The following is a 13714-nucleotide window of genomic DNA, read 5'->3' as shown; positions in this document are numbered from 1 at the left end:
GAAATGCAAATTAAAGCAATTCTCAGGTTCTACCTCATTCCCATCAGATTGACAGAGATAAGAAAAAAATAAAATGATAATGTTGGAAAGCTTGTGGGAAAACAGGTACATTGATGTACTGTTGTTAAACTTGTGAATGAGCACAAACCATTCTGGAAAGCAATTTGGAATTATACTTAGAAACTTACACAACAGTGTATACCATTTACCATTGTTAGACCTGTACCTAGGAGAAAGCAGAGATATAGGAAAAGGTCATATATACACAAAACTATTTATGGCAGCTGTTTTTGTGGTGACAGAAAACTAGAAACTAAAGAGATGCCTATCAGTTGAGGAATGGTTGAATAAGCAAAAGAATATACTTTTGGTGTGATATGTAATACTATTGTGCTATAAATTTCTTTTTTATAAAAATTTTTGATGCCTTGTTTTTATGTCAAAGTCATTGCCAGTTGTACTTGTACTCCCACCTTTACCTAGAGCGTTCTATTATAACAAATAAAAAGTTTAGCAGAACCCATAGACATAGCGACCACGTCTGTTAGCTTTTCCAAAATTTTGCATTCATAGCAAGCGACACACATCTTTAGCTATGTTTTGGGGCCAAAATTAGTCATCACTACAGTATATGTCTTCAATTTATAATTCCTTTCCTTTGCATCATTTATAGTCAGTGTTTCTTTCTAGTTTGAATTTACTTTTATTATTATTCATAAAAATTTTCCTGTGTTTCTGTCTTCCTCATATTTGTCATTTCTTAATCTTTTGTTACTTTCATTTAATGACATAATTTATTTATGGATTGCCTAATTCATGGAAACTTATTTTGTTTTCAGGTTTTTGCTACCACCAAAAAATGCTTCCATGAGTATTTTGTTAGAAAGATTCCATATGTCTTTGACCCCATTGGTAGTGTATGCACAGCAGTGCGTCACAGGGTACATCATTTTCTATATAACCAATATACGTTGTACATTTTATCTGTCTCTTTTTTTGGTAAATATTATTTTATTTTTTTAAATTACACATAAAGATAGTTTTCAGCATTGATTTTTTTACAAGATTTCCTCTTCTAAATTTTTCTCCCTTTGTCTCTCTCCTTTCCCTCCCCAAGATGGCATGCAATCTGATATAGGTTGTATACGTATAATCATGTTAAACGTATTTCCACATTAGTCATTGTGAAAGTAGAGACAGAACAAAAGGAAAAAAACCACAACAAAAGTGAAAATAGTATGCTTTGAACTGCATTTGGACTCCATAGTTTTTTCTCTGGATATAGATAGCATTTTCCATCATAAGTCTTTTGGGCTTGTTTTGGATCATCGCATTGTGGAGAAGAGCTCAGTCTGTCATAGTTGATTGTTGCGCAGTGTTGCTGTTACTGTATACAATGTTCTGGTTCTGCTTGTTTCACTTAGCATCAATTCATGTAAGTTCAAGTTTTTCTGAAATTTGCCTGTTATCATTTCTTATATCTTATAGTATTCCGTTACATCATGTACTACAACTTGTTCAGCCATTCCCCAATTGATGGGCATCCCCTCAGTTTCCAGTTCTTTACCACCACAAAAAAGAGCTGCTGTATAAATATTTTTGTATATATTTGTAATATTTTGTATATGTATATTTTTCCTTTTTTTATGATCTCTTTGGGATACAAACTTAGTAGTGGTATTGCTGGGTCAAAGGATATGCACAATTTGATTTCCCTTTGGTCATAGTTCCAACATATTTTATCTTTTAAAGATTATCTTGATATAAATTTTTGATGTCAAGGTTATCATGAATATTATTGTATGACAGTGTATAAATTCTTTTAGGTATTTTATGTAGGGCTGCTTACCTTTCACTTAATGTTACTCTTTGTTGAAGAGTTTAAAAAATTTGCTTTTTATAGATTATCATCTTTCTCACTGTCATCGTGTAGTGCAAGGGAACAGAATTTACTATTGGAGGATCTGGGTTCAAATGTTGGGGCGTCATTTATCTTCCTGCTCCTCAGTTTCTTTCTGGCCTTCAACTGGGACATGAGTGTTTTAGACTAGGTGATCTTTAAGATACTAAATCCTAGGAGCCCATAAAGTTTCAGAAGACACAAATGAGAAGTTTATAAATTGTGTTCAGGGGTTGGGAACCTGTGGCTTTGAGGCCACATATGGCCATCTAGATCCTTGGGTGCAGCCTTTTGACTGAGTTCAAATTTTACAGAACAAATCTTTTTATTAAGGGGATTTGTTCTGTGAAATTTGGATTCTGTCAGAGGGCTGTACTTGAGGATCTAGAAGACCACATGTGGCCTCAAGGCCACAGGTTCCTCAGTCCTTTTAGTCCAAACTCTAACATCCCATTTTCAAAGTTACTGATTGCGTAATCTGCTGTGGGGTGAAACATCATATATCTAAGCCTTTATTAGAATTATAAATTAAATGTAAGTGGGCCCTGAGAAATGACTTCAAAAGATGTTTGAGTTTTGACTTTTTTTTGGCAATATTGAGTGCTGTGAAGCCTATTTTTATGTTTTGAAGCTCATGGAGGTCACTGTAAATTTTATCTCTAAGTGGGTTCTTAATGTACTTTGAGAAATATTTCTTTGTAAGAGTTTATATTAAAATCAACTAAGTGGGATAAAATTATTTGGATATTAAGCCGTTTATTAAAAGTTAATGTCATTATTTTTGTTGTATTCACATATACCTCTTCCATATGTTCACCACTGTCTTAACACCAATGTTTGCTTCTTTCTCATTTCTTTCTTTTTTTTCTTTTGTTTAATGTATTATTGTGTTTGTGGAACTGGTCAAAGAACCGTTACTGTATTTTATGTTTGTATCTACATTTTATTTTGCATGCGTAACGTGGCTTTGCCTGGATGTTCTTTTTGGTAAGTTCAAATTTACAAAGCATATTGTTTTTTGTAGTGTTAACTTGTTAACTTCTTCACCTTTTCTTCCTACTCAGATAATACCATTTTCATCATATTGATTTGTGCTCAGATATTTTTAGTTTTTTTTTTTTTGACTTGCTCATTTTACAATCCTGTTTTCCTAACTTTCTTCAGTTCTGTCTAGCTCTGCTAATAGTTCAGTTCAGGTACTAATCTCCATTTTGTTTTATAGCCTTACACTATCAGTTGCAGATCGCTTTTAGCAGTTATTATCTTGAGTATTTTGGTTTGTTTAAAAAGCCTGAATTATCTGAGACTACAGTTTCAAAAGCTTCTGCTTGCACATAGCAATTATGTTGATTTCACCTGTATAGCCCAAAGAAGATTTCTGCTATTAATTTTTAAAACATCTCCAAACTATATAAATAATAATATGTAAACTTGTGATTATTTTACAGCAACAGCTTGCTCAGCTGCAGAAAGAAAAATCCGAGATTTTAAAGAATTTGGCATTATATTACTTCACATTTGTAGATGTTATGGAATTTAAGGTATGGAATTTACTATGAAGCCAAGTTGCTTGAAATTAGCATTTAAATCTAAAATTGTACATAATGCTTTATCCATCCTATATAATGAAATTTTAAATATGAACTGTTTCTGTAAGTCTCTCTAAATAGAAAAATTGATATGTTTGTATAATAAGATTCTAAGGTCCTGAAATTAAAGTTATTTTTAAATATCAGTGAGTAACACGAATGATTTATTTTCAGGATCATGTTTGTGAATTGCTGAATACAATTGATGTTTGCCAAGTCTTCTTTGATATTGTAAGTATCTTAATTTTTTAATAAGGTCTTATCAGCTCCAATAGTCTTTTAATTTTAAAGATCCTTATAGTTAAGCTGTAAATTGAAGTAGTTAAGAGGAAGGTAAGGATTTAATGGTTTTGGGTATTTTTCTGGTTGTTAACATCTTATCGTTATAACGTACTTGGCATAGAGTGGTTTTATTTTTCTTTAAAATTATACACCCTGGGAATTAAATGCTCTGTTTGACTAGAGAATGGATGTTTCCCTAAACTATAATGCATCTCTACCTTACACTTATAGTAATGAATTGACTGTTTAATTTTATGTTCCCAGTTCTAAATGTTCCTTCTAAATAATCATCATTTAATTGAGAAGTTATTATAATACAGATTGCAGGTTGAGGTTGACAAATTAGTGTACTGGAGAAAGTCAAAAGTATAATTTTCTGGTACATCAAAATGTTGTAAATTACCATCCTCCCCATCCCACCCCACATTTGAGATTTGATGGTAATATTTCTTTTTCTTTTATAATTGTCCTTCTCAAGTCTTCCATCTTGAAAGTTCCTAAATGATTGACATACTTTATACCACTAGTTTTTTGCAAAATTTAGTCATGTTTTCAATAAAAGTTATTAATTAGCACTGCCAAGTGGAAATTTTTTTTGCTTAAAAAATTAGTTGAAATAAGTGTTTCAATTTTATTTGATTTGCATGTATGAGGTTTTGTGGTTGCAAAAAAAAAGTATCATAATTTTTTTCCAGACTGTAAACTTTGATTTAACAAAGAACTACCTTGATTTGATCATAACTTATACAACATTAATGATACTACTGTCACGAATTGAAGAAAGAAAAGCAATCATTGGATTGTACAATTATGCTCATGAAATGACCCATGGAGCAAGGTATAACTTAATTCAAAAAAATTTCAAAATTCTGGTTAATTGACTTCAAACTCAGTGAAAAATTGGTTTTTGGATTTTGTTTTTAAGTGATCGGGAATATCCACGACTTGGCCAGATGATTGTAGATTATGAAAATCCTTTAAAGAAAATGATGGAAGAATTTGTACCCCATAGCAAGGTATATGTATTGGTTTTTGTAGATAGTTTTAATGTACATGTTGGTAGATTTCTAGACTGTTTTTATTATGTATGCCCTAGTATCAAAACATCATGTTGTGAGATCATTAGTGATGCTCACACCATGTCAAATAGTAATCCTTGGATCACTCCTACCATTTCCCTTCTCCATACCTATTTATGTGCTACTGAAAGGAGCTGAAGGAAGTCAGACAATCATGCTGACTGCATCCACTGTTGTTTGATTTATATCTAGTCTCAGCTGGATTCCCATTGCAGCAGAGAAATCCATTTTTCTCCCTGTTCTCTTGCCTGAAGTGTCTTCCCTCCTCACCTTCTCTTAGAGTCCCTGGTTTTCTTCAGTACTCATCGCCAGTGCTGTTTTCTTCATGAATCCTTTCCTAATCATCCCCCCAGCTACTAGTGATTTCTCCCTCAAAAAAATTACTTCATATTTTGTGTATGCTCACATGTGTACATATTGTTTTTTCAAATAGAATAATAAGCTTCTTGAGAGCATGGACTGTTTCATTTCTGCCTTTAAATCTCTAGGGTATATCCCATGTTTAATAAATGCTTGTTGATGAATTCGTTACTTGATGAGATATCCTAAAGATGATGTCAGCCAGTATAATAGTTACATTTATGTTTTGGAGACAATGTGTGTGTATTTGTCAGTTTAGATATCATCTAAGTGAGAGCCAAATAACTTCTTATTGCCTAAATTGCCATTTGGGGAAATAGTTTAAAGTATATCTTAGGGTTTGAGTATAAATCTTTAAGATCTTTTCAGTTTTGAAATTCTGTAATACATAGTTCTGTTACCTTTTATAACATGCTAAAAATTGGGTCCATTGTATAGGTTTTGCTAAGTATTGCTCAAAGAGTTATGGAATCTGAGTTGGTGGTGACCTTAATGAACATTTAACCCACCCTCCTTATTTTATAGGTAAGGATTTGACGTATTATTCCTTAGCTTTTTTAGTGTTGAAAATCAATATTCACTAACATCATTTTCCCAATTAATTTTGTTTTTTGCAAATAATTTTTCTTTTTCCAATTACATGTAAAGATAATTTTTGACATTCACTTTTTACTAGATTTTGCGTTCTAAATTCTTTCCCCTCCAACCCCTGTGAAAGATATAGGTTATACATGTGTAGTTGATGAGGTTTAGGACTACTAGGACCCAGACAATACCAAGACAGAGTTGCCTGGAATGAATTCACCTACTCGTGCCTTCTCTTAGTCAAGTGGCAAAAAGTTTGTTGTAATGCTTTAGCAAAAGTGCGTAAGGGTCCTTATGGAACTTGCATGACAGTGAGGATGGTGCGGGAGCTTATATGGAAAAGGAGCATAGGAAAAGAATGCCAGGGATGCTAATTAGGTAATCTAGGAGTCCAGGTATCTTAGGGAGCTACGGATGGGAAAGTGTAGGAAGCACATCAGACATTGAGGGAGTTGTTAGAGGATTGGACCTTGGGGATCTGGCAGGGGGGAGAGTCCTTGGGTCAGCCAGGGACCAAAATCCTAGGGCCAGGCACTCTATTCTGATAAGAGAAGATGTTTTTCAACAAGAGAACATTTTCTCACAGAATAGGGACCTACTGAGAGATTGGGAAGCTTCCAGAGATATGATCCCTAGGGCTTTTGGGAGTCCTGGTCTAGCCACAGTATCACAGTCATGTTAAACATATTTTCACTTTAGTTATATTATGAAAGAAGAGAAAAGAACAAAAAGGAAAAACCACGAAAAAAAGTTTGAGTAGTGTGCTTCGATCTGCATTCAGACTCTGTAGTTCTTTACCTGGATGTGGATAGCATTTTCTATCATAAGTCTTTTGGAATTGTTTTGGAGCATTGTATTGCTAAGAGCTAAGTCTGTCATAGTTGATCATAGCATAGTATTGCTGTTATTGTGTACAATATTCTGCTGGTTCTACTTGCTTCACTCAGTATTAGTTCATGTAGGTCTTTCCAGGTTTTTCTGAAATTTGCCTGCTGTCATCATTTCTTATATCACAATAGTATTCCATTATACTTAGATACCACAATTTGTTCAGCCATTCCTCATTTGACGGGCATTCCCTCAATTTCCAGTTCTTTGCCTCTACAAAAAGAGCTGCTATACATTTAGTACAAAACTTTTTCTTTTTTTATGATCTCTTTGGGATATGGACCTAGTAGTGATATTGCTGGGTCAAAGAATAATGCAGTTTTGCCCTTTGGACATAGTTCCAAAATGACTAGCATTACTTTGAATCCACTTTGTTTTCTTGACACTACTAATTGATGTAGATAATTCTAGGTTATTCTCCATCCTTAGTTTTTTCCCTAATATCTGAGTTGAAAGAGACTACTCAGTCCATTAAGTCTAACTCATAACTGAACCAGAATCTCTTATGCAATATTTCTCCCAAGTCCAGCTTAGGTGAGTCAGTGAGTTCTCAGTTCATCCACATTGCTTCTTCATTGGGATTGTTTATCTTTTGTCTTTAGAACCTAATTTTTGAGAACTTCCTCTCCTCCTTGAGCTCTACTACCTCTGTAGAATTTAAGTCTCTGAATAAAGTATTATTATACCTATCTTTTCTTTGAACGTTTGGGAATCTTTCCTTGTATCTGGGGGTAGCAGTCATAGTATTCTTGACCTTCCTCTTCTCTGTCATAAATCCTAAGAGGGAATGATTATTTCCTGCAGATAGTTTCATTGTTTCTATTTCAGCAACCATTTCTTCCTTTTTGGTCCAAAATATTAGGAAATTATCATTAAAGGAAACTAAGAAAATTCTCGTGTGTGTGTGTGTCTGTCTGTTCCTTATAACCACCCTGCCATTGTAGCCCTTTGCCAGCCTTGAACATTTATTCCTCCATTGTCAGTTTCTTCCTTTTGTCCACATGGTTCTATGGTATACCCATATTCCAGTGACAGTATGGTACTGTGTTTCTCTCTGTTGATTTTTACCCAGATGGTCTTCACCATGTGTCCCTCCTCCGGTTACTACATTTTTTATACGGATATACTTTTCCAGTATGCACAGTTAACTCTCTGGCCTCCCTCCTCATCCATCTATATTGTTCCAGAGAAAAATATTTTTACCAGTGTACTCCTGGCCAAAGTCTGGCACTATAGTATTTGAGGATATCTATTTTATCTTGCTTTCTTTCCACATACTATGTATGTCTGTATATAAGCATCTGAAACTATCCATGGGTTTGATTTCGGTGAATTATAGTACCTTTAATGTTTTTCTTCTGCATGCTTTGTAGCTTCATATCTTGGACATCAAACTTGGTAGATATACTTAAGTCATTTATCTGGTTTCTTAGTGTGAAGGCTTTTGATTAGATTTTGTAGTATTCTCTGACATAACTGTATTTTTCTTTTGAAGGTAAAAATTGTTTGGAAATAACAAATTATACTTTACTTTTTTTTAATAGTCCCTTTCAGATGCTCTAATTTTATTTCAGATGGCATATAGTCTTCATTTGGACAATTAAGTGGTGCAATGGATAGAATGCTGGGTTTAGAGTCAGGGAGATTCATCTTCCTGAGTTTAATGTGACCTCAGACACATAACTGGCTCTGTGACTCTGGATAAGTCACTTAACCCCATTTGCCTCAGTTCCTCATCTGTAAAATGAACTAGAGAAGGAAATGGCAAACCACTCCACAGTTGTTACCCAGATGTAGTTATGAAAAGCTGGACATGACTGAAATGACTGAACAACAACAGTTTTCATTGAAAGTATCTTAGCCAAGAATCTATCACTTATACATTTTAAATATGGTCCTTCTAGAAATGGAATCCTGTTTTCAGACACCATTGTCTTAACAAGTTATTCATTTCCCATATTTCCTTTTCTAAAACCTTTACTTGTAGTAAGCCTCAGTGATGAAAAGGCTATCTGTGCTCATTGGATCTTAAGTTTCTTAGATTCCTTCCCACTATATCAGTTGTCTTGTGAATTACCATATATAGATTGTAGTCATTAGGTTTGACAGTTTTGAGAGTGTCTCTGCCTGGTCCTGGGCCTTGGAAAGATGGCATACCTCTGTTGTTAATGACATACCAATAATTATCGCCTTAGTTCCCTTAAGCACCAAAGAGTACCAAACACTATTACAGATCTCTTTCCCTATCCCTATCAAAAGCCTGTATGAATGTTTAAATGTAATATATTATTAGAAATTTAATACAATACAGATGAAAAATACACTCATCACGTTTAAATTAATGTCAAATTCCTAAAATACAACATTTTTTCATTAACTCCCTATAAAAGTTTCCATCTGGAGTCTATGTTCATTCTTTCATTTTTCCTTATGTGAGTATAGGTTAATGTATGCTCCATTCTGATTGTGCTTTCTTTCATTTCATAAATGTCTTTCCAGGTTTGTTCGGGGGTTGGTTTTTTTTTTTGTATTTTTTGTGGCTGTATATTCCAATACATTAAAACTCTACAGTTGATTCAAACATGTCTGTATTGTTGGATATGTCAGTGGTTTCCAGTACTTCGCAGTGAATTAATGCTCCTGTGGAATTTTTTGAACACATAGCTTTCTTGGTTTGTTTTTAGTAACATGTTGGGGGGTATTTTCCAAATTATTAAATCTTCGAATCAGAAGGCATGACAGTTTTTACATTTCTATATATGCTCCCAGATTACTCTTACAGAGATTGTACGTTTGTAATTTCATGAACAGTGAATGGGTGCAACTGCTACAACTTTGCCAACACTGAATTTCATTTCCAAAGTGTTAAGTGAAAAAATTCTCTTGGTGGGTTGGTTGATCTCATTGGTCTTGAAAAAAATGGTGCAACATTTTGCATATAGAAGTATCACGATTGTACAGAATTGTACTTAATCTCACCTCTTGGCTGACTGTTCGAGCTTGTTTGGCACAACTATTTAGTTACTGTGTCTCATCTGTATGATGGCTATAAGTGCATGGCCATAAGTACTGAGGACATCTCACACCTAGAGTGCTTATGAACACAGTAAAGTTTTTATTTGCATTTGAAAAGAAATTACAGATTTTTTTTGGCGTATAATATCTAGTTATTTTAGGGTACTATCTGATTTTCCTTTTAAAAATTCACATAATTTTAAAAACATGAATGTAATTTTTAAGTTTCACTTTTGGTGGAAGGAAAGGATGATTATGAAAGCTAGCTAAACAAGCAGTAGGTTTTTACCAAAAATTTGAGAAATCACAGTGTTTGATTACTTCAGACAGACACAGTTCATTTTATTGTAGATATTCAAATGATTAAGAAAATAATCTATTATTGATGTTTCCTAAAAACCATTTACCAGGAAACTACGTCATTGTATTGCTTTACATTTAAAACAATACAATAGAAAACTTGGACAATGAAAACTATGAAGCTCTTTTTTAATGGGATAGGACATAGAAAGTATTAAATTGGAGATAAAGACCCTGATACCTGGAGTATCAGGAAGTGGAGTGGAAGATCCCAACACACAATTTATTTATAGTTCCATACTTTTTTCAACTGTTCTAGAAAGGAAGTGATCTTTCAGGACTTTTCCCTGAGAAGATAAGTCTAGAGAGACAGGTGTATTAGATTTTGAAAGGACAAAATTGCATGAGTGTGTATATCTGGAGGGTAAATAGGTATCATTTTTGTAAAACTTAGGGAACTTTAGTTCAAGGGAATATGCTAGTTTTATGATAAAATGTCAAAAATAAACCTATTTTTAGTTTCAAGTTAAAAATAATTTTGAAATATCTAACTGTACATTTACTTTTTTTAATATAGTCTCTTTCAGATGCTCTAATTTCCCTTCAGATGGTATATCCTCGAAGGAATCTCTCAGCTGACCAATGGAGAAATGCACAGTTACTCAGCCTTATTAGTGCACCCAGTACAATGCTTAATCCTGCACAGTCTGACACAGTATGATTCTCTTTCTTTCCTTAAATAATACCAGTAGAATAATTGGTCTTATTAAATCATTAGATAATTCGTGCAGTTATAAATTTTAATGTGTAGAAAGTTGATATGTTCTTTAAATTTATTTCTATTCTAAGTACCATTTGAGTATCATTAAAATTTAAGTCATCAAATGCTATTGCTACAATTCTTATTTCTAGGATTCTTTCCAGAATTAGTACACTTTTATTTAGTAAACTTCATAAATACCAATTAGAATAAAATGGGAAATTTCCATTGCTCATTTTAAGATGATTTTTCTATATCTGGAGATGCTACAAACTCCAAAATTGCTTTGTGAATTATCTTGAAAATGACTGCTTTTTTTTTTTTTTTAACTTGCGTAGAATGTACGTGGGGTTAGAATTTTAGAAGTGAATGGGTAAATTTGGCCTATGAGGATGTTATGTATATGTCTTAGTGGCCCTTTTTACTGGGAAGTTTTAGATATGGATACTTAAGTTGTGGAACAAAATCTCTCTTTTTGGGTAGTGTTAGATCAAAATAAGTAGATTTAGAGTAAAGTAAACCAATGGCAAGAGTGCAGAGAGGAATAAAATTTTATTTGATTTGACTTCTTTTTGCCATAAATTGAATGTTTCCTATTTTAAAGATGCCATGTGAATACCTCTCTTTGGATGCCATGGAAAAATGGATAATCTGTAAGTAATCTTTAAAATATTTTTATTATCTTGAGAATTTTTAGTTTACTTTATAATGTACAAGATTTTAATCTAAAATATACTCACTTGAAAGTTTTGTTTTCTCGAAGTTTAACCAACTTCTTAGGAAGGATTAAAGCACTTCATTGTGCTCTTTTGAGTAAAAATTTACTTTTCCATTCTAATGTACATATCATGTGAAATATCTATGAAGAGGCATGCTGGTACAGCAGATAGAGAGCCAGTGACCTCAGAACTAAAAACACTAGAATTCAAGTCCTGTCTCAGACATATTGGCTGTGTCATTCCGGGCAAATAATTTAACCTTTCAGTCAGTCATATAGCCTTTATTAAGTGTTTACTCTATGCTATGCCCTGTTCTAAGCACTGGGGATGCAAAGAAAGGCAAAAAATAGTCCTTGCTCCAAGTCAAGGGACTTACAGCTGAATAGAGGAGACATTTTGCAGACAATTATATACAAGATAAATTGAGGGAAGACAATAGATTAAGGGAGTCCTGAGACAGGCTACTTGTACAAGGTGAGACTTTGGCTGAGACTTGAAAAAAACCAGGGAAGTAGGAGGTGAAGATGAGGAGAGGGAATTCTAGGCATGAGAGACCGTCAATAAAAATGTCTAGATTTGGGAAATGGAATCTTATACGTAAGGAAACTGCAAGGAATACAGTGTTAACTGGGTCATAACTTATGTGGAGGAAAGTATAAGACTGGAAAGGTAGGAGGGAGCCAGGTTATGGAAGGCTTTAAAAGCCAAGTAGACATTTATATTTGATTCAGAGGGTGATAGGGAGCAATTAAAGTTGATTGAGTGAGGTGTTGGGGTGGAGGGACCATGGTCAAACTTGTGTTGTAGGACAATCATTTTGACATCCCAGTAGAGAATGGATTGAAGTGGAAAGGGGTTTGAAGCAGAGAGACTAACCAACAATCTATAGCAATACCTTAGGTGTGAAGTGATGAGATCCTGTACCAAGGTGGTTAGAGGAGAGAAGGAGCTATTTACCAGAGATGTTCCTAAAGTAAAAACAACAGTACTTACCGATTCATTGGATATGGTCAGAGAGAAAAAGAGAGAGAGAGAGAGAGAGAGAGAGAGAGAGAGAGAGAGAGAGAGAGAGAGTGTGTGTGTCCTGCATGAGTAGGAGAGTGGTGCCCTTGATAAATTTAGGAAGAGGGGAATGTCTGGAAGGAACGATAATGTGTTCCGTTTTGAACTTGTGTTTAAGATATCTATTAAAATCCAGTTTGGGATGTCTAATAGTTTGAGATACAAGATTGGAAGTCAAGGCAGAAGTTAGGACTGGATCATTAGATCTGAGTTGTTTATATAGAGATAATTGAAACCTGGGATCTAATGAGATCACCAAGTGAAATAGCATAGAGTGAAAAGAGAAGACAGCTCTGGGCAGAGTCCTGTGGGATACCTGCGGTTAGCGCATGTGATCTGGATGAAGATACATCAAAGGACCCTGAGAAAGAGCAGATTGATAGGTAGAAGGAGAACAGGGGAAAGCAGTGTCATAAAAACCCAGAGAGAAGAGAGAATCAAGGGTGATTGACACTGTTAAATGTTACAGGCCAAGGATGAGGATTGAAAATGAGTCATTATATCTAGTAATTGAGAGGTCATTAGTAGCTTTGGAAAGAGTAGATTTGGTTGAATGATGAGGTTGGAAGCCAGCGCCTTATAACTGGTTGTGAGATAATGTATTTAAGTACAAAATGTCACATCGTCTCTGTCCCACCTGTATAGATCTGACTTTCTATCCAGAACTGAATTGCTTTCTCCCTTATGTGCTTACATTGGGGAAATGGGCTCTGACTTTTTAATGTTATAAAGCAAATAGAAATAATTTTGATATTATCCCAATCTGACAGTATTACTATTACAGAGTAATACAACATATAATTTAAAGCTATGGAGTTTATGAATTACTGTTTGTCTATTTTTTCTGAGACCTATATTATAAATAAAGGATCTCATTGGCCCAGATTTTTATACTTGTATTTGCTTTCTTTTTATTTAAAGTTGGCTTTATTTTGTGTCATGGAATCCTGAATACTGATACTACAGCACTGAATCTTTGGAAGCTAGCTCTTCAAAGTAGTTCTTGCCTCTCTCTCTTTCGGGATGAAGTTTTTCACATTCATAAGGCTGCTGAAGACTTGTTTGTGAACATAAGAGGGTATCGTCTGATTTTTCTCATCTCTTTCATAAGGACTTTGTTATTTTAATGTTTAAATTATATATATTCTAACATAGATAATATAGGAAAACTCACT

The 13714-nt window shown here is 34.0% G+C and overlaps 1 protein-coding gene across 2 annotated transcripts in view; it reads left to right on the top strand.

The window, feature by feature from the left end:
• NCKAP1 (NCK associated protein 1) overlaps window positions 1–13714 on the top strand; it is a 117269-nt gene that overhangs the window by 41910 nt on the left and 61645 nt on the right. For both annotated transcript variants that reach the window (XM_072612581.1, XM_072612580.1), the window contains exons 3-9: window positions 3349–3441; window positions 3664–3720; window positions 4467–4609; window positions 4697–4787; window positions 10576–10713; window positions 11363–11411; window positions 13461–13617. In XM_072612581.1, coding sequence (XP_072468682.1) covers window positions 3349–3441; window positions 3664–3720; window positions 4467–4609; window positions 4697–4787; window positions 10576–10713; window positions 11363–11411; window positions 13461–13617 — 728 coding nt within the window. The remainder of the gene's footprint in view (window positions 1–3348; window positions 3442–3663; window positions 3721–4466; window positions 4610–4696; window positions 4788–10575; window positions 10714–11362; window positions 11412–13460; window positions 13618–13714) is intronic.

This window comes from Notamacropus eugenii, chromosome 5 (assembly GCF_028372415.1).
Source record: "Notamacropus eugenii isolate mMacEug1 chromosome 5, mMacEug1.pri_v2, whole genome shotgun sequence".
Taxonomy (NCBI): Eukaryota; Metazoa; Chordata; class Mammalia; order Diprotodontia; family Macropodidae; genus Notamacropus; species Notamacropus eugenii.
Note: the sequence above shows the minus strand (reverse complement) of the source record. Positions and strands in the feature narration are given on the sequence as shown.